Genomic DNA, 26,970 nt, shown 5'->3' with positions numbered 1-26,970 from the left:
GTGTTAATGCTATTATCAATGACAGCAAACACTTTTTCCATATTTGCTTGATCAATAGCTCTTAATCTAGAAGCAGCTTCAATTTGAGAAAAAATCCAAACTTTGCTGTAAATAGCATATACCCATCTTTTGGATCTGCCACCCACAGGACCCTTAACAAAATCATTCAAATCTACATCGTCAGTTAATTTGGACAAATGAAGCCAAACTGATGCCAAGGTGGAATGTTTAAGCCAGTTTTGACATAATTTTCCTACTGAATAGGTAGTAACAGAATGGGAAGTTTCAAACCGGGGGTCAACCCTAACCTGTGTGTAGCCTGATCTCGGCCCCAGAAAACGGTGTTGACATGAGTCTGACGTTTTTTGCCATATCAACCATCCGTAGGGATCTATGTTGGAAATATTGAAGGATGTATTAGGAATTAGGGACTGCAATTCATCAAGGGACAGATCTGTGTGATTGTCCCAGGAAGGATAAGCACCCAGATCAGGAATAGTAAGGGCATTCAACTTTTTAGCAGTAGCCAATCAAAAGCAGGTGGTCTGAAAAATAGTAAAATTCAAAGATAACATATGGTTTGGGATAAGGCACGCACGATGCAAAGCATCAGTGCCTTGCACCTGCCAGGCTTTATAACCCCAAACAGATTTAAGATCAATGGTATCTTTCCACAGCTCATAGCCCCCATAGCTAATTTATCCATAAAGGACTTCGAATACAGTAATTTAGTATGTGTCAGTTTAACTTTGGAAGCTGACTTAGCAGACATTTTAAAATAAAAGGCTTCAGGTTTAGAAACACTGAAATCGGTAAAATATGTAAATTTGTTCACTAGAGTATTGGAACTGCCTTCAATGAGAGCTGGACAATGTTCCCATTGTGTATAATTAACGACATTTCTAAATGTATTTGCTTTATGCAGGAAATGGTTGCCATAGTGTTGGTAGCAAAATAACTCTCCATAAATCGCTGAGTCTAAATACAAATCTTCAGCATCAAAAGCAGCATAATATTTCAAATCAGAAAAAAGAGCCTCAACGGCTTGGACATCCCAATCATCAGAGCATATGTTTTGTTTCACAACATCCCCCCATGGAAACACGAAGTACATTGGGGACATTAATCACCTCTGTAGGGTCATGAATTTGAAATTTTAGAGCATCCCATACAATCTCATCTAACACAGGCCAGGCAGTAATATTAACCAAAGTCTGGTCCCTCTTCATGATGTGTGATGAGGAGTGGGGTACCAAAGTTCCATCAATTAATCTAATTGCAGATCTTTCGGTAAGATAATGTCCATTCACCAGACGAAAAAAGACAACCACAAATCCAATCGACATAAACAAAAAAATAGATATGAGCACCAGCCAAATGTAAGTCCAAGGGGGAATTAATAAATGTCTTTTAAACCAAACATCAAAAATAGAAATTTTCGATGGGGCAATCGATGTTGTAGAGTTAGTGTCAAATGAAAAACGTGACTGGTCAGCTGCACTTGATTGCAGAGTAGGCAACGATACATCTGTGGGATAGGTATACTCAGTATCTTCAAGGGGACCTCCAGCCGGTGGATTCAATAAAGGATTAGTAACTGTATTCATCTCGATGGCAATGCCAGGCCTGTTCGTATTTGCCGGAGCCAAAACAGAATTTCTCAGCATTGCTGGACAAGAGACCGCTGGAGTCATACTAAGAAGAATCGGCCACTCGTTGTAGTTTGACATTGTCAATGGAGATGTACCTGTTATCCTTGCGACCAGGAAGTGGAGGTAAAATTACTGTTCTTGTACCCTGCACGCCAAGCACTGCAACAGGTGCACGATAAGAGGGGCCGAACTCCTCCTTGTTCTCCACCTTCTCACGGACCAGGTCAGCAACTCGAGGTAGCCAGCCAACTACCGGAATCTGAAGTGCAGCATCAGTTGTGGAGGGCAAGTGTTCCTTTGCAAGACTGTCTCGGGCCCCTTGTAGATTCTGTAACACAGCAGAATGATCATCTACGTCAAAGGGTGCGGCCGACGCCGCCATGCCTAGACCATCAAGGTCCGGGGCAAACATTTTTATGCCAAAGAACATTTCGTATGGGGTCCGCCCACCCAGAGACCTTCTAGGGAGATTATTAAGTGCACGTTGAACGCTATACAAATGGGCCAACCAGTTCCTGCCAGTACCTAAATCCCTCGCTTTCAAGGACTGCTTTAAGTCACGGTTCATTCGCTCCACAACAGAATTGCCCTCAGGCCTATATGGAGATGAAAATTTGACTTGGACCCCCAAAGACCTCATGGCATCCTTGTACGCCTTAGAGGCGTACGGCGGACCCTGGTCCAAATGGAGGGTACCACATGCAAAAATTCCCACAGAGACACGCAAATCCATGATGACAGTTCGAGCATCAGCACTCCTTTGTGGCCAGACCCATAGAAAACGTGTGCATGAATCCACTGCAACTAAGATGTACTTATACGCAGTATCAGAGAAGAAAGGACCGCAGTGATCCAAATAAACACACCCAAGTGGTTTATTAGATATGTACAACTGTGTTTGAGGTGGACGTGCAGCAGTTGAAGGTTTAATCTGCTGGCAAATGTCACAAGTAAGGACATAATCACAAGTCTGGCATTGCTGGCAATCGCCGATATTGGGAAGTACGGACTACCATGTCCCTCTGGTGAAACTTCTTGCGGAGCGGGGAATCTAAACACGCCTGCGTTCTGTAGTTCGCATGATTATTCACGTCATGAAGTCAATTCTACGGGCCATTATTACATCTTGGTGATTTTCGCCATATAATGATAAAATCTACCTTATAAGAAGGATCTTGAAACACTTGAATTTTCAGCCGATAGCTCAAAACATATAGAGAAATAATTTACATCGTTATTTGGAGGCCTGAAGAAGTCTGTTTAAGGGACGAAACGCGTTTGCTATGATTCGTCATAGACATCAAAAAATGAAATAAAGAAAAGAATTTTTCAAAGAAAATTCCATTTATGTTTTGGACTTTGTTTACAATTTTCTATCAATCTTGTGAATAGTGCTGAACCTATTTGTGTTGAATAATCACAAGTCTGTTTGCACAATCCGCGCCACCAGTAACGTTGTTGTAAGAGAGTAACAGTCGCTGAAACGCCTGCATGGGCTGAGGCCATACCTTCGTGAGTGGCTGTTATCAAGGCAAGTCTGCAGTCCGCGTTGGGAATCAACCTGTCACCAACGTCGTTAATTCTCACATAGGGAACTTTATCAAGACGTAAATGATAAGAATATTTAGAAGGGAAACCTCGAGGGTAATTAATCACCCTTCTCTGTTGCAGCAATGGCTGCCAAGATGTCATCATCAATTTTACTTTTGGATCTTGTAACTGCTGCTACCAGATACGTTGCCACTGCTGTTTTCGCTGCGTCATCAGCTAAATTGTTGCCAACAGTGTGTACCCCAACGCGCTGGTGACCAAGAGTATGAATTACATTCACAAGCTGCAGAAGTTGTTTAAGTTCTGCGACTCAAACCCAAAGCATTTTATGTTTGATTGTGCTACCTTTGGAATCACGATATTCATTTTGAGACCAAAAGAATAAATTGTCGTTGAAAGACTGAACACAGTAGTATGAGTCACTTACAATAAGAGTAGTCACTCGAGGATCAGCAAACTCCAGTGCAAGCACCAGAGCACGTAGCTCTGCCAACTGGGCAGTACAATCACCCAATGTCTGCGTAAGCACAACATCAGACTTGAATTCTCCATTCACAAAAGTACCATCCACTATTTCGCAGGCCGCTACATAAGCATGCTTAGATTCCGTCGCCGGTTGCGCCGAACCGTCAGTGTAAATGATACAATGGTAATCCTCAAGCGGGCGCAATGACAGAGGAGCTGGATGAAAAAATTCATACTGCAAATACTCCTGAGTCTGCAATGAGGCATCAAAGATGAATGTGACATCCGGAGACGTCAAAGAAGTCGCCCATTTTTTCCAATGTGGATGCAAAGCTTTAGAATTCGGTACACTGGCCTTCATCACTGCCTCAAGGGCAGGATACGGTGTCACAACCAACATGCGTTTCCCTTGCAATAGCGCTCTCTCTTTCAGAATCTCCATCTGTACTGCAGTTAATACCTTCTTGACGGTGTAAAAGCGCATTTCAGCCGAAGTGTACAAGTGTGACTTGTAAGCAATTGGGACCGTGTCCCCTTCATTAAATGTCAAGTACGTGAAACCTACTGCGCCAGGCACAATTCTGATTACGATGTTTGTGTGGTTATCACGTGTCAATAAGTATTTGGAAGCAAGATGATCAGCCTGCAAAGAGTGCAGTATAGCTGAATGTTCTGGCAGCCAGCAAGATTTGGTAAAAGTAGGTTGTACCAGGGCATATAGCGGCTTGATACGCTGGGCATAATCAGGAATGTAAGTACGCCCGAAATTCAAAAAACCCACCAAAGATTGTAGCTTTTTCAGAGTTGTCGGAGCACGCAAATATGCCCATTTCTCCAGGAAGTGAGGCACTAAACCTCGTCCTTCGTTGTTGAGTTCATAGCCCAAAAACAACGCTGTATACTCTGCAATGTGTGATTTTGCAAAGTTAAATTTGTAACCGAAGTCCGCAAACATGACAATGATGCGGTCAACGCAACACAGATGCAGCCATAATTCGTCATGTGTGAGAGAAATATCATCAACATACGAGTACGCATCCGGGTCAATGCTCTCTAACAGAGAGACTACACGTGCGGCAAAGACTCCTGGACTGTTTTTGTAGCCCATGGCTAATCTTTTAAACTTTTTCTGTTTGCCTCCAGCAGTAAAGGCTGTCCATTGACTACTAATAGAGGACAGGTTGAAGATGTCAAGTGTGGTCTTAAACCTTTTTCTCACGAGACTATTAACGAGGGCAGAACTGTGGGTGTTTTGTACCGTGCACGTCTGACAATGAGAGTTCAAATGCCAATAATCCAAAACTAGGCGATACGACCCATCCGGTTTGGTTACAGTGAAAAGAGGATTATTCATGTGTGACACACATGTTTCAATTACACCTTGATATTCCAATTGTTCAAGGATTTCTGCAACGTGAGATCTAGCTTCTCGGTGCATGGGATATTGGGGTTGTGGCTGTGGCATAGACCGTAGCGGAAACTCATGGCTTGGTGATAATTTATCCCACCCAACCTGAGTACGGTACAACGCTGGAGCAAGCACTTGTGCCCACTCTTCTGCAAAGTTCTGAGCTTGCGCCTTCGGCACTGTGTGCGCAAAAGATGGGAGGATTACCTCCTCCCCTCTGGGAGCGGCCAAAACGAAAGCTGGGGGCCAGTCCGCCTCTGCTAGCAAAATGTAGAGGTCAGATGTTCCCAAAAAATCCCTTTTATGGTACGTTGTATGTCACCTTCAATCAAAAGGACTATGTCATATAGTCTGTCAGGGGGAGCCACTCTAGTGTCAGCAGTTTCTACAGTAATAAATGTGTCAGTTGCTGTCGCCTTCAGATATGGACGCAGTGCTTGCCACACTATTGTAACCTCCGCTGCGCTGTCTAACAGCGTTAGTGCCTATGTCAGGTTCCGAAGCTGTGTTCTCACTATCTGTGGCATACCTTGCTGTTAGTGCAGCAACTTTCTTTTTCTGAAACGGACGTCGTTGACGTGAAAAGTCGTCCTGCTTGCCTTTCCCATCAGCTGGGCGGGGTTGCTCACATCCTTGGGGGGCACCCCGACCTCTGCTACGTTCACCTCCACTGGCTTGCGAGACCAATGTGTCCTGTGAAGAACGAGGAGAACGTGGTCAGGAACCTGAAATCTATTAGGAGACCTAATTCTTGTGCGATCGCGCAATTCATATGGGAGTTCAGTAGTATTGGTGATGTGGGACGTGACCCCTGCTTCTGTTGCTGCTTACACTGTTTCTTGCCTTTCCAATTTTGTTTAGGAAAAACAGGACGGTCGTCCTTTGTGAACATAACCATCTGGGTTTGCGGTTGCGCTGTTGATTTAGCTAAAGGCTTAACCCCCAAACTATTGCGGCCAATGGTCTTATAAGCCTCCGCAGTAATTTTCGGTAACTGGCGGGGCTTATCGACGTCGTCGACGACGAGACGCAGCGCATTCAACACCTGAAAGTTAACCACATCTCCCTTGACGTTAGAAAGAATGAGATCAGCCACTACGTCGAACACGCTGACAAGCCTCATTCCCAACTCGACCGCCGCCTCCAGACCATGCTCATCCTGAGCACGCTTAATCACGAAGAGCAATACAGTCATAGACGGTGTGCCGAAGCACTTAGCGTAGACCGCTGCAAATACTTTACCCCAGTTCTCACAATCTGTCACCTCAGGGACTAAGTCTTTCTGCAAACTAATTGTAAGAATCCTGTGTTTTTCCACAGGAGTAGAATTAGGAAATACTGCTTCCAGCTGGTCAAATTTCTCAGCAAGCTAATAAGGCATATCGTCCTTATTCTGGAGGCGCTTGCCCATTACCGAATTAACCATGACAGGACTAATAGTGATCCCGGCCGGTCCAACTGGTTGCGTCGCAACCCCAGGTGCTCCCACCTGGACATTACGCGAGACGTATTGCACCAAAGCCCTATGCACTGCAATCAAGGCAGTATGTAGTTGACGTAAGTCATCCACCGGGGCTTGCAAATATCGTGGATGAGGTGTGAACCCGGCCAAGACTGGCCAAGTGGCCCCAGGAATGGACAAGAGACCGAACCGAACTGGAGTTACGGTGTGGGGGAGGGCACCATTGAACCAAATACGGTGCTGCCAAGCGGAAATCGGAATTTCCTGCATCCTATACAGCGTGTAATTCGCTGGAACTGCCATAGGAGTGCATGAGTGGAACGTCTTATCCGCATTCACCTCAGGAAAAGTTATCCAAGAGTAAAACAGCTCATAGGGGAACGATGCATCGGCACTCACTACAAAGATAATTGACATTCCATCGTCTGGCACCCCGAAATGCGTCAAATGACGCCGGAGAGGTGCGCGACTATTCGCTGCAATAGCAACTTCAGCCATGAGGACGCAGAGAAAAAAAACAATCTATATTAAACCGTAGCACAAAAAGGGTCAGTAATTCAAAATGAAACCTTTCTATTTGTCAAGCTTGAATGAACCTATAATTCAACTATATAGGTAGGGTTAAACCGTCACTCCCGTCAACCGGAAACAAGAGTGAGGGTGTTGTGGACAAATATAAGCACTACTAAGGCGTCTCAATCAGAAGACCAAAACGTTAGGTGCGACATGTTGCTCATGCACAGAACTATGCGCAGGAAACCAGGACCTCAGTGAATTGTGGTGTACCAAAAAACTCACCTCAGTACCTAGAACCCCTATCCGACTAGCATCAGTGTCTCATTCGTTCTCCGTACCATATCAAAACTACCAATGATTAGACAACCCAGAACAAGCGACTTGGAATACTCTCCGGAATGGTGGGAATCAAGAACACCTTTTCGTTGTTATTCTCATATCAGTCCACAACGTGAGTAATCGGAGACACGGAAAAGTTTAAAATGTTTATTTTTAACTACGTGCTCTAAGATGCAGTACTTTGGCTAACATATGCAAACAAACAATCATAAATAAAACCATCAGCACGGTTACAATTCCATTAAAAACAAAGGGAGAAATCATATTATAATGATAGTGGAAACAGGTCCTATAATACCTTGTGAACCACCCTCCCCTGGCTAGTAAGCTAGTTTTATAATAATAATAGAAGGCCTCAAGGTTTGAATGGGGAGCCCCATACCTCCAAGATCAGCTTAGGTGAATCACATCACAGGATCAGCACTGCTCTCTGTGTCTGGAAAGGTTTTATCCAAGAGTGCCTGCATCATGCATGCAATGCAATATTAAAGGCACCCAGGTTTCAGATATTTGCAGCTGTGTGCTTGTTGTGTCTAGAGCGTGGGCCGATCAACCTGAATTCAACAGCATACATTGTTATTTGACCTTGACGGTTTTTGCACACAGTGTTCAGACTAAGGTTGTGGTGCAAGTCTAGGGATGTGAAAAACAGACCGTTCTCATGTGAAGAAAAAGCAAGCAAGCAGTTTTAGTTATAATAACAGCTACCTGTAGTGTTGTGTGCAAAAGCAGCAAAGTGGCAAGATGACGTTGACATCTAAAATGCTTATGCTAACATAGCAATGTGTGCTGGCAAAACCCTGTCTTCACTACAGGCCCTCACCATTCTGCTTCGCTCAAAGGAGTCATGCTTGCTGTAGAAAATGGCCCCTTTTTGACATGGTCCCCCCCACTTTTTGCCTTGTATTTGTTGTGAATTTGACTGGAAGGGTTACATGCTAACCAGACCCCCAGTGCCAGGTCTCTTTCCCAAAAACGGTGTGATTGATCTCAAATGGGCAATATCTTTAGAACTCCCTGTAATCCCCTAGTAAGTGGCACCCCTGGCGCCTGGGGTAAGGAGGCTGAGGAAAGTCCTTAGGGGCTGCCGCACGAATTGTGCAACCCTAAAAGACCCCTTACCAAACACATACAGACTGCCACTGCAGACTGTGTGTCTTGGTGCAGACAAAAGTGAAAACACAACATGTCACACATCTCTGTGTGTCATACCTGCAGTCACAGCATGCTGTATTGGCAAGTCACCCCTACAGAAGGCCATACAGCTTTAAGGCAGGGTGAACTGTACTACATGTGAGGACATGACTGCATGACAAGATAAGCCTCTGTGCAGGTCGGTTTCATTGTTACCAGTACAATTGAACAGAGAAGCCATTGTAAGTAGATCTACTGGACACTTGTGAAAACGAGTTCCCTAGCTAACATTATTACTTCACTGGTATCAAACATTACCCACACTGATGCCAGTGCTCGATTTATTAATGCATGCAGACTGACGGCACCTTAGAGATGCCCCCTGAAAACCTACCAGCTACTGGCGTGCTGACTGGTTTTCGCCAGCCTTCCACCATAGACTAGTTTCTGACCCCCAAGAATGAGGGCCTTTGCTCTCAGGAGGCCAGAAACCAAGCTTGCTGGGGCAGAGAGTGTTCACACCCCCTCCCACAGGATGACCTTCACATTAGCATTCCAAGGCAAGGGAGCGTCAAAGAGCCCAATGCCTTAGGTATGGAAATCTGGCTTCTCTCACAGGAGAGGAAGCCAATCCCCTTTGTCCAGAGCTCTTTGGCACCTTGACCAGCTGGAAAATTAGCTAGTCAGATAGATGTGTCCACCCTTAGGCTAGAACCACCTGTAAGGTGGACTACCTGAAGTGGAGGTGACATTTCAGAGTTAGCCATTTTGGTGATGGCTAACTTATGATCTCTGGGACAGGGTTATGCCCACTTTCCACAGGAAGCGGTTATGTAGGGGGCGTAGTGACTCCAGGAGTAAGTAACCTATTGGTTACTACCCTACACTCTTCCAACGCTGTTAAATGCAGTATTTAGTGGAGCCCCTGGAACCAAGAAATCAGATCCTGATGACCTAAAAAGAAGGACACTGAAGAGTTGTGAAAGCAGAGACTGAAGAAGAGAAACTGACTTGGCACCTGCTCTGCTGGCCTTTCTGTTGTTCCCTGTCTAAACTGCACCAAAGACGTTGCATCCTGCAGGTATCGTGCCTCCTAAGCCTGGGAGGACTGCCTGCTTTTAATAAAGACTCAAGAACTCCAGTGGAGCAGTGGAACTGCTCTCCTGCAGGCACCCCAAGAAGACCTGCGAGGAATTTGAAACCGCCAAAACCCGATGCCATGGAACACTACTGCACCCAAGCCCCCAGTCAGAGTCGAAGTGGGCCATTGGTGTCAGCATGGTCCTCATGCCCTAAAGAGACCAGAGTGTACTTTGGATTTCCCTCTTGGAGCTCCCCCACGACGCCTGCAGCCTATGTTTTCAGGCCCTCTCAACTGCGAGTGCTCCCAGATGAATAAACCCGACACCTCAAAGATCTTCTGCACCCGGTCGGCACGGCCCGAGGAGAAGGGGACCACCTGTGTCCCCATGTCCCCTAGCATTGTAAGACGTGAACCCTCCTGTTAGTTCAACTCAACTGGCCTCCCAGTCCAAACCTGCAGCTTCTTTCTCCACAGACCGATCCCTGTTGACTAACATTGGGCCCCCACACTGTATTGCACCACTGCACTCGGCTGCCCTAGTGCCACTGGAGGTGACCTGCTGGTGCTGCCTTGAACCTTGCCCCATATTCACCTTAAGTCCAGGAGATTGGTCTTGTAAGTTGCTGTACTGTACCTCAATGCTGTATTTGTTTTTCCGTCGGACAACATTGCAACTTCTGAAAAATGCACAGAGTGTCTAGTTTTTAAAAGGTAAAGTATTTCTTTTGCAAACCGTACTTACTGGATCGTTTTGATTCTGGTGCCAAAATAAAATGTTATATATGTTATTTTGTGTGGATTTCCTTATTGAGTCGGCGGCATCATTTATTGACTAGTGTGTGTGTTTGCAGATGTCCACTCATGAGGGAATCCCTGGACTCTTTGCACGACGTATCTCATATTGGTTTATCATATAAAGAGCCAGCTTCCTACACCTACCCATTCAGGCCGACCTGTCAATCACAGTGAACTATTGTGGTTCACACCTTAACACCTATTCAAATGCTAAATAATTGCTGGAAGAAGTTGGAGAGTAATTCCAAAGAGGCTTTCAGGAACATCAGGAAAAGAAAATGTAACTATCTAAAAGTTACTTTACCTTAATATTTATTAAAAATGACCATCATTGAATCAAATTTTTAGTAACTATTACAAATAACTATTCAATTATTTTTCAAACTAGTTCCATTCTTGAGATGTAGTATTGAGATTTTACTCTGTGGTCTGGTTTACTACTACATAGGACAGCTAGAACTGCCACAGTGATTTATAGTTTTGGGTGCTAATCACTGTAAGAACATGTTGAAATTCAATTTCTATATGTCCTAATTTTAAATTCCATACACCATTCCGTTTGGCTATAAGGCCTACATAGCAGTGACTTGTTAATATTTAAAAGAAACCCTTTGACCTGTCAAAAGGATTGAGTTGTCGCATTGCGTTTTGTATACTGCAACAGCTGTTAGGAATATGCCAAATCAACCATGTTTAAAGGGGGTGTGCAGGCACTTTTCCACTGGTTAGCAGGGTTAAAATGCACTGAGTTCTAAAGCCAGGTGACCACGCAGAAAAGGTGGATTTCCTACAATTCTTAGTCCTTTTCTATGGCAACAAGCTTTGAAGTTGTCAGTCTTCTGTGTTCAATTGTTTTCCATAGAAGTGTTTCATATGACTGTTAGTTGTGTTTTGATGTCTTATTTTCAGTTTTTTATTTCTTGCGGATTCTCAAGAATATTTATTCCAGTGTTTTCCTAATGTTTGGAAATTCAATGCCAGCATCCATATAAATATTACAAAAACAGATTTTTTGCAGTTAACAAAACATGCTGCTAACTTTTATTGCAGTGCATATAACAAACATTTCACTTAAAGAAGTAATATTTCAGGATATTTAGTGTTGTTCCATTTGGGTGCGTGCACAGTACACTTCTCATAGATCGCAATGCATAATCTTTCTGTGTTTTGTGTGGATCACCAGATCTCAAACTCCGTCATGCTGTCACACTCTCCGTCCCTCTCACATATTGTCTCAAAAATGTGCACTGTCTCCTGCTCTTTCAGAATTCTAATTTACAGGACTATGTTTGGGTCAATCATAGTGGAGACGATTAACGTGTTTCCTCCTAAATATTATCACATTTGTAGGGGAGGTCGCTGTTGCCTTCGAAGTGCTAATTTGTGGGACTTCTAAAGTTCTGAGTTGTCAAAGATTAATTTATACCTCTCATTTCTAATTGTATGAATGCTGATACTTTTAGCATGTCACGTGCTACTTTTCTGCACTCTTCATGTGTATAGGAAGCAAAGCTCCTGCATTTGTGTGCATTTTCAAATCTACGAGTTGGACCCATACCTAGTGTCACACTTACAGCCAGTCTCCCTTTTTAACCTGCTTTGCATTCCAAGAGTAGTAGTAAACGTGCTTCTAAATACTAGATCACTATGCCAAGCAAACAAGAGCGGGAGAAACAAAATGCAAAAGAAATCCGCTTTTAGCAACATTATTAAACATCAAAATACAAGCAGAACAATCTTGGATCAATCTTTCTTGCTGGTGCCTTCTATGGCAAAGCAATGTGGTTGGAAATCAAGAACGTAAGGTTTTACCTTAATTCATCATATTTACCTGCTATTTTGATTTGCTGAACGGCAGTTAAATCCATTTTTCAATGTTTATTTGTTTACACTGTTAAGAGCTGCTCCTAGTTTCAAACAAAAAAATGTAAACCCCAAGTTATAATAATTTGTTTGTTCCTTGGTGATATTTGAGAGTGAGGACTGTGGGATATGATTCCTTGCTGTGCGTTTGTTTTCTTTTGCAATAGGTCTGTTGTCCCTTTCTGTGAAAGGTGCTGAAGTGGCATCCATGACAATTAACATCATTCAGAGCATTCCAAACCTGGACTGGCTTTCTGTGTGGATCAAGGCATTTGCCTTTGTACACACTGGTGATAACACAAGAGCAATCAACACTATCTGGTAAGGAAAATTGTTGGAACTGGAGTTGGCCAAGCCGTTTTAATTTATAAAGGTAATTAAAAACATATATTATAGTAATATTTCACAGGTGTAGTGATCCTTTTGCAAATGTTATGTTCTAAATATTGATATTAGCCTTTACTGACCCTTTATGGTAAAATGGTATTGGCTTAAAAGTGCATTTTGATATTAGCTCATCTGTGGCTATCCTTTCGAGATTTTACCGAAGGCTGTCTTATGAAAGACCTATTTTTAGTTTACAGTGGACTTGGAGATAGTCAATTGGTTGGCTTGGTTGGCAGGCTCATTTGCTTGCTTCTTAATGGTCTGCTTCTGTGGGCTTTTCGTCCTCTACTGGTGTTTATGCCGCCCCTGTAGCATGGATCCATTATTTGTGTCCATGCACTGCTTCCTTTTCAGGGGCTACTTTTTTGTTTGTTTTTAGTATAAGCATTCTACAAGAGCGCTTGTGTTTTCCAGTGGCCCTTCCTCATGTACTTCATGTTACTCTTTCTCGCCCGTGTGCTTGTCCTGTAACCCTCCCTCTCTCAGTTACTGTCCTTACCGCCTCCCGGCCTGCCCATCTTCGGTTGCCATTCTTACTTTCCCACTCCCTCTCCGTTGTCTGGTTGCTTCCCTTCCTGCCCACCGTTTGTTTCATGTTTGCTTCTACATCTTTGCCCTCCCACCATCTGTCGATTTGCTTCTTCTTCCGAGTCTGCCCTCTGTTGTCTGCGTTCTTCCTCATCCTTATCCGCGTGCTTCCACATCCCCCCTGGACTCCGTGCGCCTCCATGGATGACCACCGTCCATTTCCCCTGTACATTACTGCGCACTGACTCTCCATTGTCTGTCTGGTTTGTCACCCAGCCATCCTCTATTGCCAATGTGATTTACTGCCCACCCACCCTCTGTTGTCCCTGTGCTTTATTACCTGCCCCCCTCGGTTGTCCCTGTGCTTGGTGACCTGCCACCCTCTGTTGTCCCTGTGCTTGGTGACCTGCCACCCTCTGTTGTCCCCGTGCTTTATCACCTGCCACCCTCTGTTGTCCCAGTGCTTGTTGACCTGCCACCCTCTGTTGTCCCTGTGCTTGGTGACCTGCCACTCTTTGTTGTTCCTGTGTTTGTCACCTTTCACCCTCTCTCAGTTGCTGTCCTTACCGCCTCCCGGCCTGCCCATCTTCGGTTGCCATTCTTACTTTCCCACTCCCACTCCGTTGTCTGGTTGCTTCCCTTCCCGGCCACCGTTTGTTTCATGTTTGCTTCTCCATCTTTGCCCTCCCACCATCTGTCGATTTGCTTCTTCTTCCGAGTCTGCCCTCTGTTGTCTGCGTTCTTCCTCATCCTTATCCGCGTGCTTCCACATGTGCTTCCCCATCCCCCCTGGACTCCGTGCGCCTCCATGGATGACCACCGTCCATTTCCCCTGTACTTTACTGCGCACTGACCCTCCATTGTCTGTGTGGTTTGTCACCCATCCATCCTCTATTGCCTATGTGATTTACTGCCCACCCACCCTCTGTTGTCCCTGTGCTTTGTCACCTGCCACCCTCTGTTGTCCCTGTGCTTTATTACCTGCCCCCCTCTGTTGTCCCTGTGCTTTATCACCTGCCACCCTCTGTTGTCCCTGTGCTTTGTGACCTGCCACCCTCTGTTGTCCTTGTGCTTGGTGACCTGCCACCCTCTGTTGTCCCTGTGCTTTATCACCTGCCAGTACCAGTGGCGGTTCCTCGAGGGAGTGCTGCGGGGCGGTGAGGCCGGGCGAGGTAGAGGCAGGGTGGGGGGTAGTAAACTATGGCATACAGCCGAACGGAGTTAAGTAAATAAATAAGCAAATAAAACGAACTACATTGCGCGTGCTGCATCGCCATTTGGCGTTGCAGCGCGCGCAATGTAATTTGTTTTATTTATTTACTTAACTCTGTTCGGCCGTATGGCGTAGTTTTCTACCCCCCACCCTGCCCTTTCCCCGCCCGCCTCACCGCCGCGCAGCACTTCCTCGAGGAGCCGCCACTGTCTGCCACCCTCTGTTGTCCCTGTGCTTTGTCACCTGCGACCCTCAGTTGTCCCTGTGCTTTGTCACCTGCCACCCTTTGTTGTCCCAGTGCTTGGTCACCTGCCACCCTTTGTTGTCCCAGTGCTTGGTGACCTGCCACCCTCTGTTGTCCCTGTGCTTGGTGACCTGCCACACTTTGTTGTTCCTGTGCTTTGTCACCTTTCACCCTCTGTTGTCCCTGTGCTTTGTCACCTGCCACCCTCTGTTGTCCCTGTGCTTGGTGACCTGCCACCCTTGGTTGTCCCTGTGCTTTGTCACCTGCCACCGTCTGTTGTCCCTGTGCTTTGTCACCTGCGACCCTCAGTTGTCCCTGTGCTTTGTCACCTGCCACCGTCTGTTGTCCCTGTGCTTTGTCACCTGCCACCCTTTGTTGTCCCAGTGCTTGGTGACCTGCCACCCTCTGTTGTCCCTGTGCTTGGTGACCTGCCACTCTTTGTTGTTCCTGTGCTTTGTCACCTTTCACCCTCTGTTGTCCCTGTGCTTTGTCACCTGCCACCCTCTGTTGTCCCTGTGCTTGGTGACCTGCCACCCTTGGTTGTCCCTGTGCTTTGTCACCTGCCACCGTCTCTTGTCCCTGTGCTTGGTGACCTGCCACCCTCTGTTGTCCCTGTGCTTTGTCACCTGCCACCCTCTGTTGTCCCTGTGCTTGGCGACCTGCCACCTTCTGTTGTCCCTGTGCTTGGTGACCTTTTACCCTCTGTTGTCCCTGTGCTTGGTGACCTTTCACCCTGTGTTGTCCCTGTGCTTTGTCACCTGCCAACCCTCCGCTGTCTGCGTGCTATCCCATTGTTGTCTCTGTTTATGTCAAAAAAGTGCATTTGCACAACTTTTTATTTACTACTCCATCTTGGATTGGTAAATAAAAATAAAAAAATCTCACAATTTTCTAGCCACACTCATCCATGTTGGCGTGTTGCTACATAATGATGCGACTGCCGGGTCATAGTGCTTTTTTTTTCTCTTACACATTATTATCAATCGTGCTGCAAAGCAGATGTGTGATAGTACAGCATGGCTAAAATGTATTGCCAAAGCCAATAGTTTTCAGGCTGCACCCATTGGCCAAGGGTGCGAGGTACATCTCAATCAGTTAATGCTAACATGTTAAATGGAATATACTGCTCGTTTTTTTCTTGTTGCTGTTCCAAGCACATTGTTACTCTGTTTAAGAATTTATGTAACATATGTGCATCACCGACCGACGATCTTTCAATGGACAACAGTGACTGAATCATGAACTGTGTGTTGATTCCAACTGCATAAAACTCATGCCACATTGTTTAAGGCAGCATGTAACGATGTAAAATGCTACATTGTAATGTAAAGTGATTATTGGTCTCACTGTTCTGTAAATCCGATGACGTTCGTACCAATTTTCAATGAAAAGAATAAAAAAAAAAAGAATTTATGTAACAAGGATACTTGGAGCCAATAAACAGTTTTAAATATACCTGGACAAATCCAGTCTTTATTTCGGATATTTTTCAATCCATAAAAGTACACATCAATAAACAGTTCATATTAAAAAACATCACAATAATGACAAAATCGATCACACAGACATACAATACATAAATTCCATAAAAGAGTGCAAAGGCAAAACAGTACAGGAAAAAAAGTGCATAAGTGCAATGGGCGACTAATAGTTCAGAGGAAGTTACATTTACTCATCTAAACATTTTCTAAATCTTAGTGTCAATTTTAAAAATTCTAACACCTGGAGGACACTATCCGGGAGCAGCAGCTGTAAGTACATAAAGGCAGGTCTAATTTGTTTAAAATTTAATTTCTTTAAAAGGGTAACAAGGTATCTCCTACGGGGATATTCATAAAATGTACATAAAAACATAAAATGTAGCATATCCTGTGGAGACTTCCCGTCGCAGCCACAGGGAGCTACAGGTTTCTTAAAAATATCTGCCGTGGGTCTAAATAAGAGAAGATGGAAAATGTTAAACCTGAATCGGGTCAGCAAAAATTTCTCATGTGAGGTGAAGGGGCATGTTAGATACTTTTCCATAGAATTGCAAGTACTCCGCATAATATACTTTCTAACATTAGGTTTTAAGAGCACAACTTCATCTCTTAGGGCAATACATTTCATAGAGAAAACTTTTTTAATTGCTGCTACATCACCCTTGACTATATCCCTCGGTTTATCAAACAGGTTCAGGCAACCAAGTTTCAAAAATTGGGACTTCAGGTATTTAAGCCAAGGTACACACATGGCATGATCAAGTGATATAAGGTCTTCCACTATCAAATGTGTTAAAGGGATTTCATCACTTAACCATAGTTTTACCCAGCATAACAGAGGTTTTAAACTGACAATGTCGGATAAATACTGGCAGCCAAGTTCTTCATGTGCAATTAAGTTCGAGGTACTACATGGGACACATAACAGGCGTTTTAGAAATTTATTTTCAACTATTTGTAATTGTTCGCCATTTATGTAGCCCCATATCTCACTACCGTATACAGCAGTGGCTATGGATTTAGAGTTGTATAATTTCATCATAGCCACATTTGGTTTATTCCCCAGTTTAGACGCAGTATTGAAGATGGAGGCATTGACTCTAGTCATTTCCCCCTTTTTCTTGGCCAAGTGAGGAGCCCAATTAAGTTTGGTATCAAATAAGATACCTAAATAGGTGAATGTTTGAGTGGTAGGGATCGAGACATCATTCAATTTAAAATTGAACTTCTTCTTCGGTTGTCGGCCAACATGCATAATATAGGATTTTGAGTTGTTGACCTTAAGGTCCCTATCACACATGAAATTATTAAAAACATTCAATAGTGCCTGGAGACCAACTTCTGTTCTGGAAATTAAGACCGCATCGTCAGCATATAAAAGTAGAGGGATACCCCTCAGACCAACTCTAGGGCAGTCTGATTTTACCTCTTGTAAGACAGCCTCAAGGTCATTTATATAAAAGTTAAAAAGAAAAGGGGCCAAAATACACCCCTGACGTACTCCTTTATTGATACTAAAACTTCCTGTAGTTTCCCCGGTCGATGAAAACCTCACAAATCCAGTCATGTGTACATGTCTGGCTAGATAGGGCAAGTCATACCTGAGCAAAAAGATGGACAAAATGCAGCTTTTAGTTAAATGTTAAATTCCCCATCACTCGGAAATCTAGTTGTTTGAAGACCATAAATCCCTCTATAGTAAAGATGATCCCCATGAAGTCTTATTTGGAAGCCTATAAAGTAAACCAACCAGGCGGAATGAGGTCTCTATACTGCACTATTTACTCTAGATGGTGCTTTATTCTGCTTTTTATTTAGGGGCGTGCTGTACCTTACTAACCAAATTATCATACCTGCATGGAGTGGATAAGGGAGGGTTGCAGTGTGACCCAAGGGAATTCTTTCTACGCTCCAGGTTTATGAACCTGGCTGGAGTTGTGCCTAAGAAAGACTTTGACATTTTAGTCATACACCAATGAAATAACCACACTTTGTTGATTATGTAAATTTTTATTTTCAAAGTAATATCTGAGCAATATTAAATAAAAAAAAAACCTTAAGGAATAGAACCTCAATTGCTTTATGTGCTCCATTGCTACAGGTGTGTATGTTGTACTGACTTACAATCACCCGTTTCTCCTTCATGGTGTAACTGTAATGAACAGTCCATTGCTGCATACTGCACTGTGTAAATATCCAAGTAGATGTGCTGAAGGCCCTGGGCCCTTTACAAATGAGATACCCGTCTGTTTTTACGAGTTCCCCTTAAACTCAAGAGACACTGAGCCATGGCTAAAGAAAACTATTGGAGTCCTGTTTGCAGTACTTCAGAATTTGTACAAACCAACAAAAACGCATACGAAACCTAAAACATGAAAACACCTCAAGATCTACCGGGCATATTTTTTGTCATTGGAGGGAACAGAGTCCTCTTAGTTTTCATTTCTGCCATGTACGGGGAAGAGCTGCAAAGGCCGAAAATATTTTGTCTGCAAGTATTAATAGCTCTAAAAAAAAGAAACTAAAAAGTAGGACTGTGAGAGATATTTATTTATTTCATTTATTTATTTATTTTATAGGCCAGAAATATAGAACTTCTTTTGAGCAGACCTCATGGCTCGGGGTCTGTTTGGTGATTTACAGAAAGTTTATCTAGAAATTGCAGCTACCTTGAAAGGTTCTGAATTTATGGACGGTTGATTGTTTCCAGGAGCGGATGCAAGTAGCGACTGTCTTCTGGTACCATTCGTTTCTAGATACAAACAGAAATGCTTTTTTCTGCTCATGTTTCCAAAAGATTAACAGTGACGTAATTCAACACAAGAAACAGTAGTATGACAAATGGCTATTCACAGTGGCATAAACAGTCCCCGTTACTGAGGTAGTAGTTGTAGAATAATTTGTGGGGCTATCCCACGATTATGAAGAGAAGCAATGCAGTTGTGTGCCAATACCACCCAGAGCCATTCAGAATGAAGCCCCTCGTGCCAATATGCATCGAGAACTCCCCTTGAGCCAGCGTAATCTAAGCAATACTAGTATACACACACACCTTGCAAATATAATTAGGTTCTTAATAGTGGTTAGCCAACATCCTCCACATAAGACTGCTTATGTAATAAAATATTTAAAACTGCAACAGTTGTAAACATATCCCCGACTGAGGTATACAGTTTAAAGAAAGCTTTTAGTTTCCTAGCTTATGACGCTCTTACGTCTAGCCCGTGTGCATGGAAATAGCCAATCAAAGAAGTGGTATGGTTAAAACATTGTGCTACAGAGTAGTTTTGTTTATAAAGAAGGAAACCTTCTCTGAAGAGACGGTTCGTTAAAAGAAGGTGAAAAGTTGAAAATGTGGGCAAACAAATGGTAAAAAAGAAACCTGTTCTGCAGTGCGGAGGACATTAGGGACAAAGATATAAAATACATAGGGGCTCATGGTAGTGAAGATTGGATAAAATTGATTTAGGATGCGAGTTGAAGACAACAAGCAAGGACATAGGTCAAAACGAGTGAGGATAAGTAAGGTGGGACTAGACCGAGGATACATTCAAGACCAGAAAGAGAAAGCAAAAGCTCTGATGGATTGGCAATGGGAATTAACGAGGAGCATTGACTAACTACAGTGGGGGGAAAAGGATGCGGAATGGTCTTTCCAGAGTTCGAAATTCATTGGAGAGGGACAAGAAAGTAAGAGCAGTAAGTAGAGAACTTTAATCTAAGTGAGAGAAAAATTAAGAAAAGGATACGAGTTTCCATGAAGGTGAGAAGAGGACCAATTTTGCAAACATCTGATCCAGACAAAACAAATGACAGATGAAATTTATGGGGTCAAGAAACATTTAGATAAGAGTTAAAGTTGAAAGTTCCAAGGATAACAGTGATGCTACAAGTAGAAAGATGAGATGGTAGCTAAGTGGGGAGGATGGAAAAGAGAATATGGTCAAAGACAAAGCCGTAGGGAGCGCTATATAGAAAAAGGTAAAATAGTTAGCTCAGGATATGATCAACTGGAAAGACAAGGTAGCATTACCAGGAGGTGGCATGAAGGAAAGGGTCTTCGACCGTGTGGAAAGACGCCCAGAGAGTAAAGTGGATCAGTTATTGTGACTGGAAAACTGAAGGTGGTTTGTGGCAGTCAATAGTGCAACCCTGCTTGAATACACGGGTAAGGTCTGATTGAAGAGGAGCAAAGAAGAGAGGGTGCATAAATAATAAAGATGTGTTTTACAGTGGATGATGTGCTCCAGACATTTGGAGGGATAGAAAAGCAAGCAAATGGAGTACTGCCGGGGTCAAGAGTGAGTCATTTAAGCAAATGTAGGATGATTGTATGCTTTGATAAATCTAGGAAGGGTGAAGTAGATTGAAAAGTCTCTCTAACAATACCCCCCTCTAATTCTTAGCCAAATAAGAATTGCCAAAAACTATAATAGAAATAATAATTTCTAGTTTGTCTACAGCCATTATCCTTATTCAAAAAAGTAAATGTAATGCTTATGCCATAGACCTGGGAATATTGTAGTAATATTTGTGGACTACTGGCACATTGAAAATAGATGAGGGTTGCTGTTTCACACTACCCAACCTAATTTACGAACACCATGTTCTTTACTGGAATTTAATTTAGAGGTAACAGAGTACTATTATGATAAACCTTCCTGTCATACTAGCTATTGTAAGTTGTGCAAAATCCTACTCCACACACAGTAGGAGATATAATCATTTTTCATAAGATGTGTTTTGCCTCCTTCCTTCTCCTTACCATTAACATGAATTTTCAGGGAGATTTGAATAAATATTTTTACTGTCCGGTACTTTTATGTTTGATGATGTTGTCAGATAATGTGGGTGACTGTTGTAACATGCCACTAGTCCCTACTTTACACTTTGACATTCTACAGCACTGTACTCCACTCTATGCCACTCCACTCTATTCTACTCTCCTAAACTCCACTCAACGACACATTATGACCCTCTACTGACTCCATACCACACTACTCCACTCTTTTTCACTCCACTCTTTTTCACTCCACTCTTTTTCACTCCACTCTTTTTCACTCCACTCTTTTTCACTCCACTCTTTTTCACTCCACTCTTTTTCACTCCACTCCACTCACTCCCACTCCACTCACTCCCACTCCACTCACTCCCACTCCACTCACTCCCACTCCACTCACTCCCACTCCACTCACTCCACTCTATTTCAATCTGCTCTGTGCCACTTTACCCTTTCCCACTCCACCCTTTTTCACTCCACTCTATGCCACTCCATGCTATACCACTCTACTCTACACTACTTCACTTTAGGCTACTGTACTACTCTCTCTATGCATTCCTCTCTACACCACCTTTACACTCTATGCCACTACACTCTGACACTTTATGACAATCTGTGCTACTCCCCTATACTACACTCTGTGCCACTCCACTATACTACACTGTGCCACTCGACCCTATGACACTCCACTCCACTACTTTATTCCACTCTACTCCACTCTACTCTACAACACTTTACTCCACTTTACTTCCCTCTGGCTCTTCGCCCCTCTGGCTCTATGCCCCTCCACTCCATTACACTTAATTTTAGGCCACTCTACTCATCTCTGTGCCACTCTATACCATTTTACAATGCTCTACGACACTCCACTACAGTCTATGCCACTCCACTCTACCACACTCCACGCCACTACACTCTACAACGCTCCACGCCACTACACTCTGACACTACCCTACACTACTCCACACAATCCACTTTACAACACTTTACTCCACTCTACAACACTTTACTCCACTCGGCTCCCTCTACACCACTCCCACCACTTTATTCAATTCTACGCAACTCTGCGCAACTTTCTCTACACCACTTCCACCACCTTACTCCACTCTGTTCTGTGATCTACTACTCTACTGTACACCACTCCACGTCACTCCACTCTAATGTACACCACAACACTCTATGCCACTCCACAACTCTCCACTCTACTGTACACCATGACACACTATGCCACTCCATGACACTCCACTCTACACCACAACACTCTATGCCACTCCACTCTACACCACAACACTCTATACCACTCCACTCTAATAATAATAAAAGGTTTGATGTAGCGCACAGCTACTTCAACTGAAGTGTCATGGCGCTGGAGGTCTAACTACAGTGGTCAATCATAAAGCAGCCCAGAGTAGTAAGTAAAAGCCTATCTAAATTGTGGTTGCAAAACATTCTTACATAGGGTAGCGAGTCACAATTAGGAAGGGACGCCCTTGGAACGCCCCTTCCTAATTGCAAGTCGCAAATCCTATTTAGCGAGTCGCAAATAGATTGTGACTTGCTATACATGTCCCTGTAGGTTTTTGCATGTGTAAAGGGGTCGCAAACCCGTTTGTGCATGCAAAAACGGGTTGTACATCTGGCCCCTAAAGATTCTGGGCCTTCGGAAAAGCATGAAATGTCTACAACATCACCAGTTTAAATAAGTCAGTACTTGGTAAATTTCTGGATTAAAGGGTTGCAGAACGTCGAAGAGTGCTCTGACTTTTGGACTGTTTGAGATCCAATCTGTATGTGCCCACGATCCTTCCATTCTTCCATCAGAATTAGTTGGCCTTAAACACCTCTATGATTTCTGCAAGTCATCTCACTCGCCTAATCAAACCACATTTATTTCCACTTTCTAAAGAAACTTATTTCCCATTACAGAGATCGCTTAGGTCAATAGTACTAAAAAGAGCCCCAGGGTAAAATTAAAGATCCGAATGGAATGTGAGCGATATTTCTGAAGCATCTTGTTTAGTGTTCCTGCATCACAAATTGTTATCGAAAGACTAATAGACCCCTTCTGGTAGAGCTTGAGACCAGTGCACAAAAGACAAAGCAGCCTCTGCGTCTCTCGGACGTATTTCTAAGCACTGATACTTACTTAATAATACTTGGATTCTAAAACAGGTACTTTAGTGCTTGCATGATTGGATCCTTACTATTTTGTTCTTATTCTTGTTTTCCTGTCTCTGGGGGGTGATGGATTATCTATTATGGTAGTGTCTTGTTTAGAAGCAAAAGGCACCTTCTTGTAATCCTACTTCTACATCATGGGGTCTTCTTCTTTGAATTCATCAACTGTACATCTTCCTCCCGCTAAATCTATATATTAGTTATTTAGATCTTCATTCTCATCTTACCGTCAAAATGAACAGCTTTTCTTGCCTCTAGGAGAGTGGGCTCCTCTTAAAGGAGCAATGTTAAAATGTTTGTGAATAATAGCTGATGCGGATGCACAATATCCTACTTTGTGTAGAAAGCCGAATGAATAAATAAAATGGTGGCCGAATGAGACCTTGACCCTAATCGCACATGACACACAGGGCTCTGAACATATGATTTGCAAGTATGCATTGACTTTACTGTTATGCTAGTCTTTACAAATACATTGACTTTACTGAAGGGCTTGTCAGTCAACTTAAGATGTGAAAAGAATACCCGGATATGATCCTACAGTTAAACAAACTGCACACTGCATTTCGGAGCCATCCATGTGCTTGTTTTGTTTTAATTGTAATCAAATCTTCTTTGCACATGTTTGCCGATACTCCGATTATAAATTGGCTTCAACTCTAGTTTCAAGACATATAATGCTTTATATTAGTTATTGAATTTATGTAAGTGGGAATACCCCAGTCTATTTGTACAAATGAAGTCTTGCGCCATTTTTGCAGAACAAACACGTCCCAGTTACGAACGAAGTTTGAGGTCTGCACCCAGAAAACACCCACTCTTCTGTTTTATGCTATCGTTAGAAGCCTTTGCATCTTGCAGTAGATTCTTAGCATTCCCCCAGTGCAGTTCCGAAGAGATTGGGCAACCTGCCCTCTTGTACCCCGTCCAAAAGGGAAGTGACCAGTTTAATTGGTTTGAGAACCAAAAACCATGTTTGATGCCTTCAATTAGAAGGTAGAGCAAAGCAGACTAAAGAGTGATACTAGGGGTGGGAACGGCAAAGGGGCATGATTAGACACATACAGGATTATGGGGATGAAATTCAGCAGAAACCGTGCTCATTAGTGTTGGGTAAAATAATCACTGGCATTTAAATCTGGTTTCTAAAGTGTGAGTATTTGGTTAGTGTCTGCTTCAGGTAAAATATTTAAGTAATATAGAACATGAAGACTGAACTACGTTCACTTTTTCTTTTCCTTACAGTTCTTTAGAGAAGAAATCACTTTTGAGAGACAACGTCGACCTTCTAGGGAGCTTAGCAGACTTGCACTTCAGAGCTGGTGACAGTAAAAATTCAATTCTAAAATTTGAACAGGCCCAAATGTTGGATCCTTACCTCATTAAAGGTAGGTAGTTCAACTTTCTTGCTGTTTATTTTATGCTGTTTATTGTTTGCATATAAAGTTGGAATCAACCAAGTTCATAACACTGTAGAGAACATAGGCTGCCAAAAAATATAACGGAAAAAGAGTATTTTCAGTATTACTTATATTAGCTGTAGTTAGGAGGTTAGACTACAGAAAGAGAATTCAATTGTCTCCTTACAGACAAAGGGTGAACAGTGTTCTGAACTTTCAATCTCAAGTTATTAGTTTCCTGATCCAAGTTGGAGTTTACCAAGTCAGTATGTGGGCGCCCAATCTGTTTCTTTCTAATGGATCTCGAGTGAGGGGGATGGGAGTGTCAGCGTGTGTAGGACTGTGGGTGTTGCCTTATGAATCTACTGTGCAGACAGTGCATAAACTTTCAATGCAGTATGTCATCTACGTCCATCATACATTCTCGAAGAGCAGTGTTCATGTTTCATTGGAAGTCAAGTCGTTTTAGCCTCCAGGGCACGTAGCACTGCAATCTCTCCCAACACCCATTGAATCCCATCTGACTTCAAACTCTGCATTCTGGAGGAAAGCCTAAAAGTGGAATGGAATAGACCTGGAATTTGGTGGAGGATTTGCTCTTAGCGAATTCTCTAGATATGCCACTTATTCTTTTTCATAAAAATAATCATTGAGCTCTACAACGGACTCCTAGTCTGCGTAAACTCTTTGAACCCCATTTTTTTTATCTTTTAACAATCTGATGCATCCTATTTATTTTATTTTATAATCTTGTATAGCGCCTGAATCACCCCTTAAAAGGGTATCTCCGCGCTGCGGGAGTGCTAAAGAAGGGCAGGAAGAGGAGTTCAAAATAGCTCCGTTTTCAAGAGCTTGCAGAATCGGAGATAGTCGGTACATTTCCGAAGGTGGCAAGGAAGGAGATTCCAAGAAGAGGGAGCCAGATGGTAGAAAGCTTTCCCGCCTTTGCGGGATTTCTTAACACGGGGCATCACAAGAAGTGGTTTGGAGCTTGACGGAAGAGATCTAGAAGGCTGATATCGGATGAGCCTGTCAGCTAAATAGCTAGGGCCATTGCCGTAAATTGCCTTGTGTACTATGCAGCAGATCTTGAGACTGATACGCTTGCGGATAGGTAGCCAGTGTAGTCCATGGAAAAGCGGTAATGAGGCAGACCTGGCAGGCGAGTTGGAAACTAAGTGGTCCGCGGTGTTTTGAACCACCTGAAGTCTGTTAAGGGAGGATTCATTGGCTGAGATCAGGAGAGCGTGACAGTAGTATGAGCAAATTATTACTAAAGCCTGTAGGAGAGTTTGCCAACTGTCCTGGGGAGAAAAGGGTAAACCCTTTTTAAGAGGCTTAATGCGCGGAAGCAGGAACCCACGGTGGTCATAGCTTGCTCGTTCATCCTAAGTTTCTGATCCAGGTATACTCCTAGGTTTTTTACCACTGTTTTCGGGACCGGACTTTACCCAAGTCAGTGGGCCATCAATCTGGGGACCAAAGTAGGTGAGCCTTACCAAATAGCATAATCTCTGTTTTGCTGGCATGCAGCTGTAAGAAATGATTCCTCATCCAAGCTGCTATATATTCAAACCGATATTGCTATGAATTTGTTTTAGCATGTCAATGATTTAATAATATAATGTGGCCTTGGTCCTTATTCACAAAACCAGGTTTGAATTTAGCTTCATATTTACAATATATGAAAAGTAAAGCTTATCGTGGTCATGTTTGTGTTTCTTCCTTCCACATAAGATTCTGCTCTGTCAGATATGTGTGTTAAATATACCTGTGCTTGTCAGTACTGCACAAAAGCTGCAAATACACGATTGTGTGCTGTATGAACCGGTCTCTCTCAGGTTGCCATTTTTATTATTAATTTGGTCAAAAACACCTTCTGTTTTGCATGCACAATAATTCTTATGTGATTATTCTGCGTAGGAATGGACGTTTACGGATATCTACTGGCTCGTGAAGGTCGACTTGAGGATGTGGAAAGCCTGGGTTGTCGTTTGTTCAATATCTCCGATCAGCATGCCGAACCTTGGGTGGTGTCAGGGTACGTTTCATAGTCTCTTCTGTGCCAATGTTATTTTACCATCTGTTGTGTAGGCCAGACTTTATAAAGTTCTTTTTTTTTTTAAATTATGTTTAATGTGACCTTTGCTGAAATAGCTCCAGTCTGAAATATAGCATATTTGTTGAGTTCATTGAAGCTACAAGAAATTGTCAAAATTGTGTTGTGAATTTCATTTGTTACTAAAAGACTATAATAGTTGGCTGTGTGACGGGTTTCTCAAGCCTTAAGATTAGTAAATTCTGTTCCTTACTGATGTGAATAAAGTTCATATGCTGGTTGGATTTTTTGGAGGGAAATTAATTTGCATCATTTTACTGCATTCTCTTGGTGTCATCTTCACTTAATGTAGTCCTGCGTTCCCAGTGATACTAGTGCTCACTGTTAAAGGGCCTTATTATCAGTGGAGGACCCAAAACTTGAAAAATTGA

At 43.1% G+C, this 26,970-nt stretch overlaps 1 protein-coding gene across 2 annotated transcripts in view; it reads left to right on the top strand.

The window, feature by feature from the left end:
- ANAPC7 (anaphase promoting complex subunit 7) overlaps positions 1-26,970 on the top strand; it is a 216,532-nt gene that overhangs the window by 127,715 nt on the left and 61,847 nt on the right. For both annotated transcript variants that reach the window (XM_085636462.1, XM_085636461.1), the window contains exons 5-7: positions 12,437-12,590; positions 24,326-24,468; positions 26,404-26,521. In XM_085636462.1, the coding sequence (XP_085492588.1) occupies positions 12,437-12,590; positions 24,326-24,468; positions 26,404-26,521 (415 nt within the window). The remainder of the gene's footprint in view (positions 1-12,436; positions 12,591-24,325; positions 24,469-26,403; positions 26,522-26,970) is intronic.

The sequence above is a fragment of the Triturus cristatus genome, chromosome 11 (assembly GCF_964204655.1).
Source record: "Triturus cristatus chromosome 11, aTriCri1.1, whole genome shotgun sequence".
NCBI lineage: Eukaryota > Metazoa > Chordata > Amphibia > Caudata > Salamandridae > Triturus > Triturus cristatus.
The sequence above is the reverse complement of the archived record's forward strand: the minus strand, read 5'-3'. Positions and strand labels throughout refer to the sequence as shown.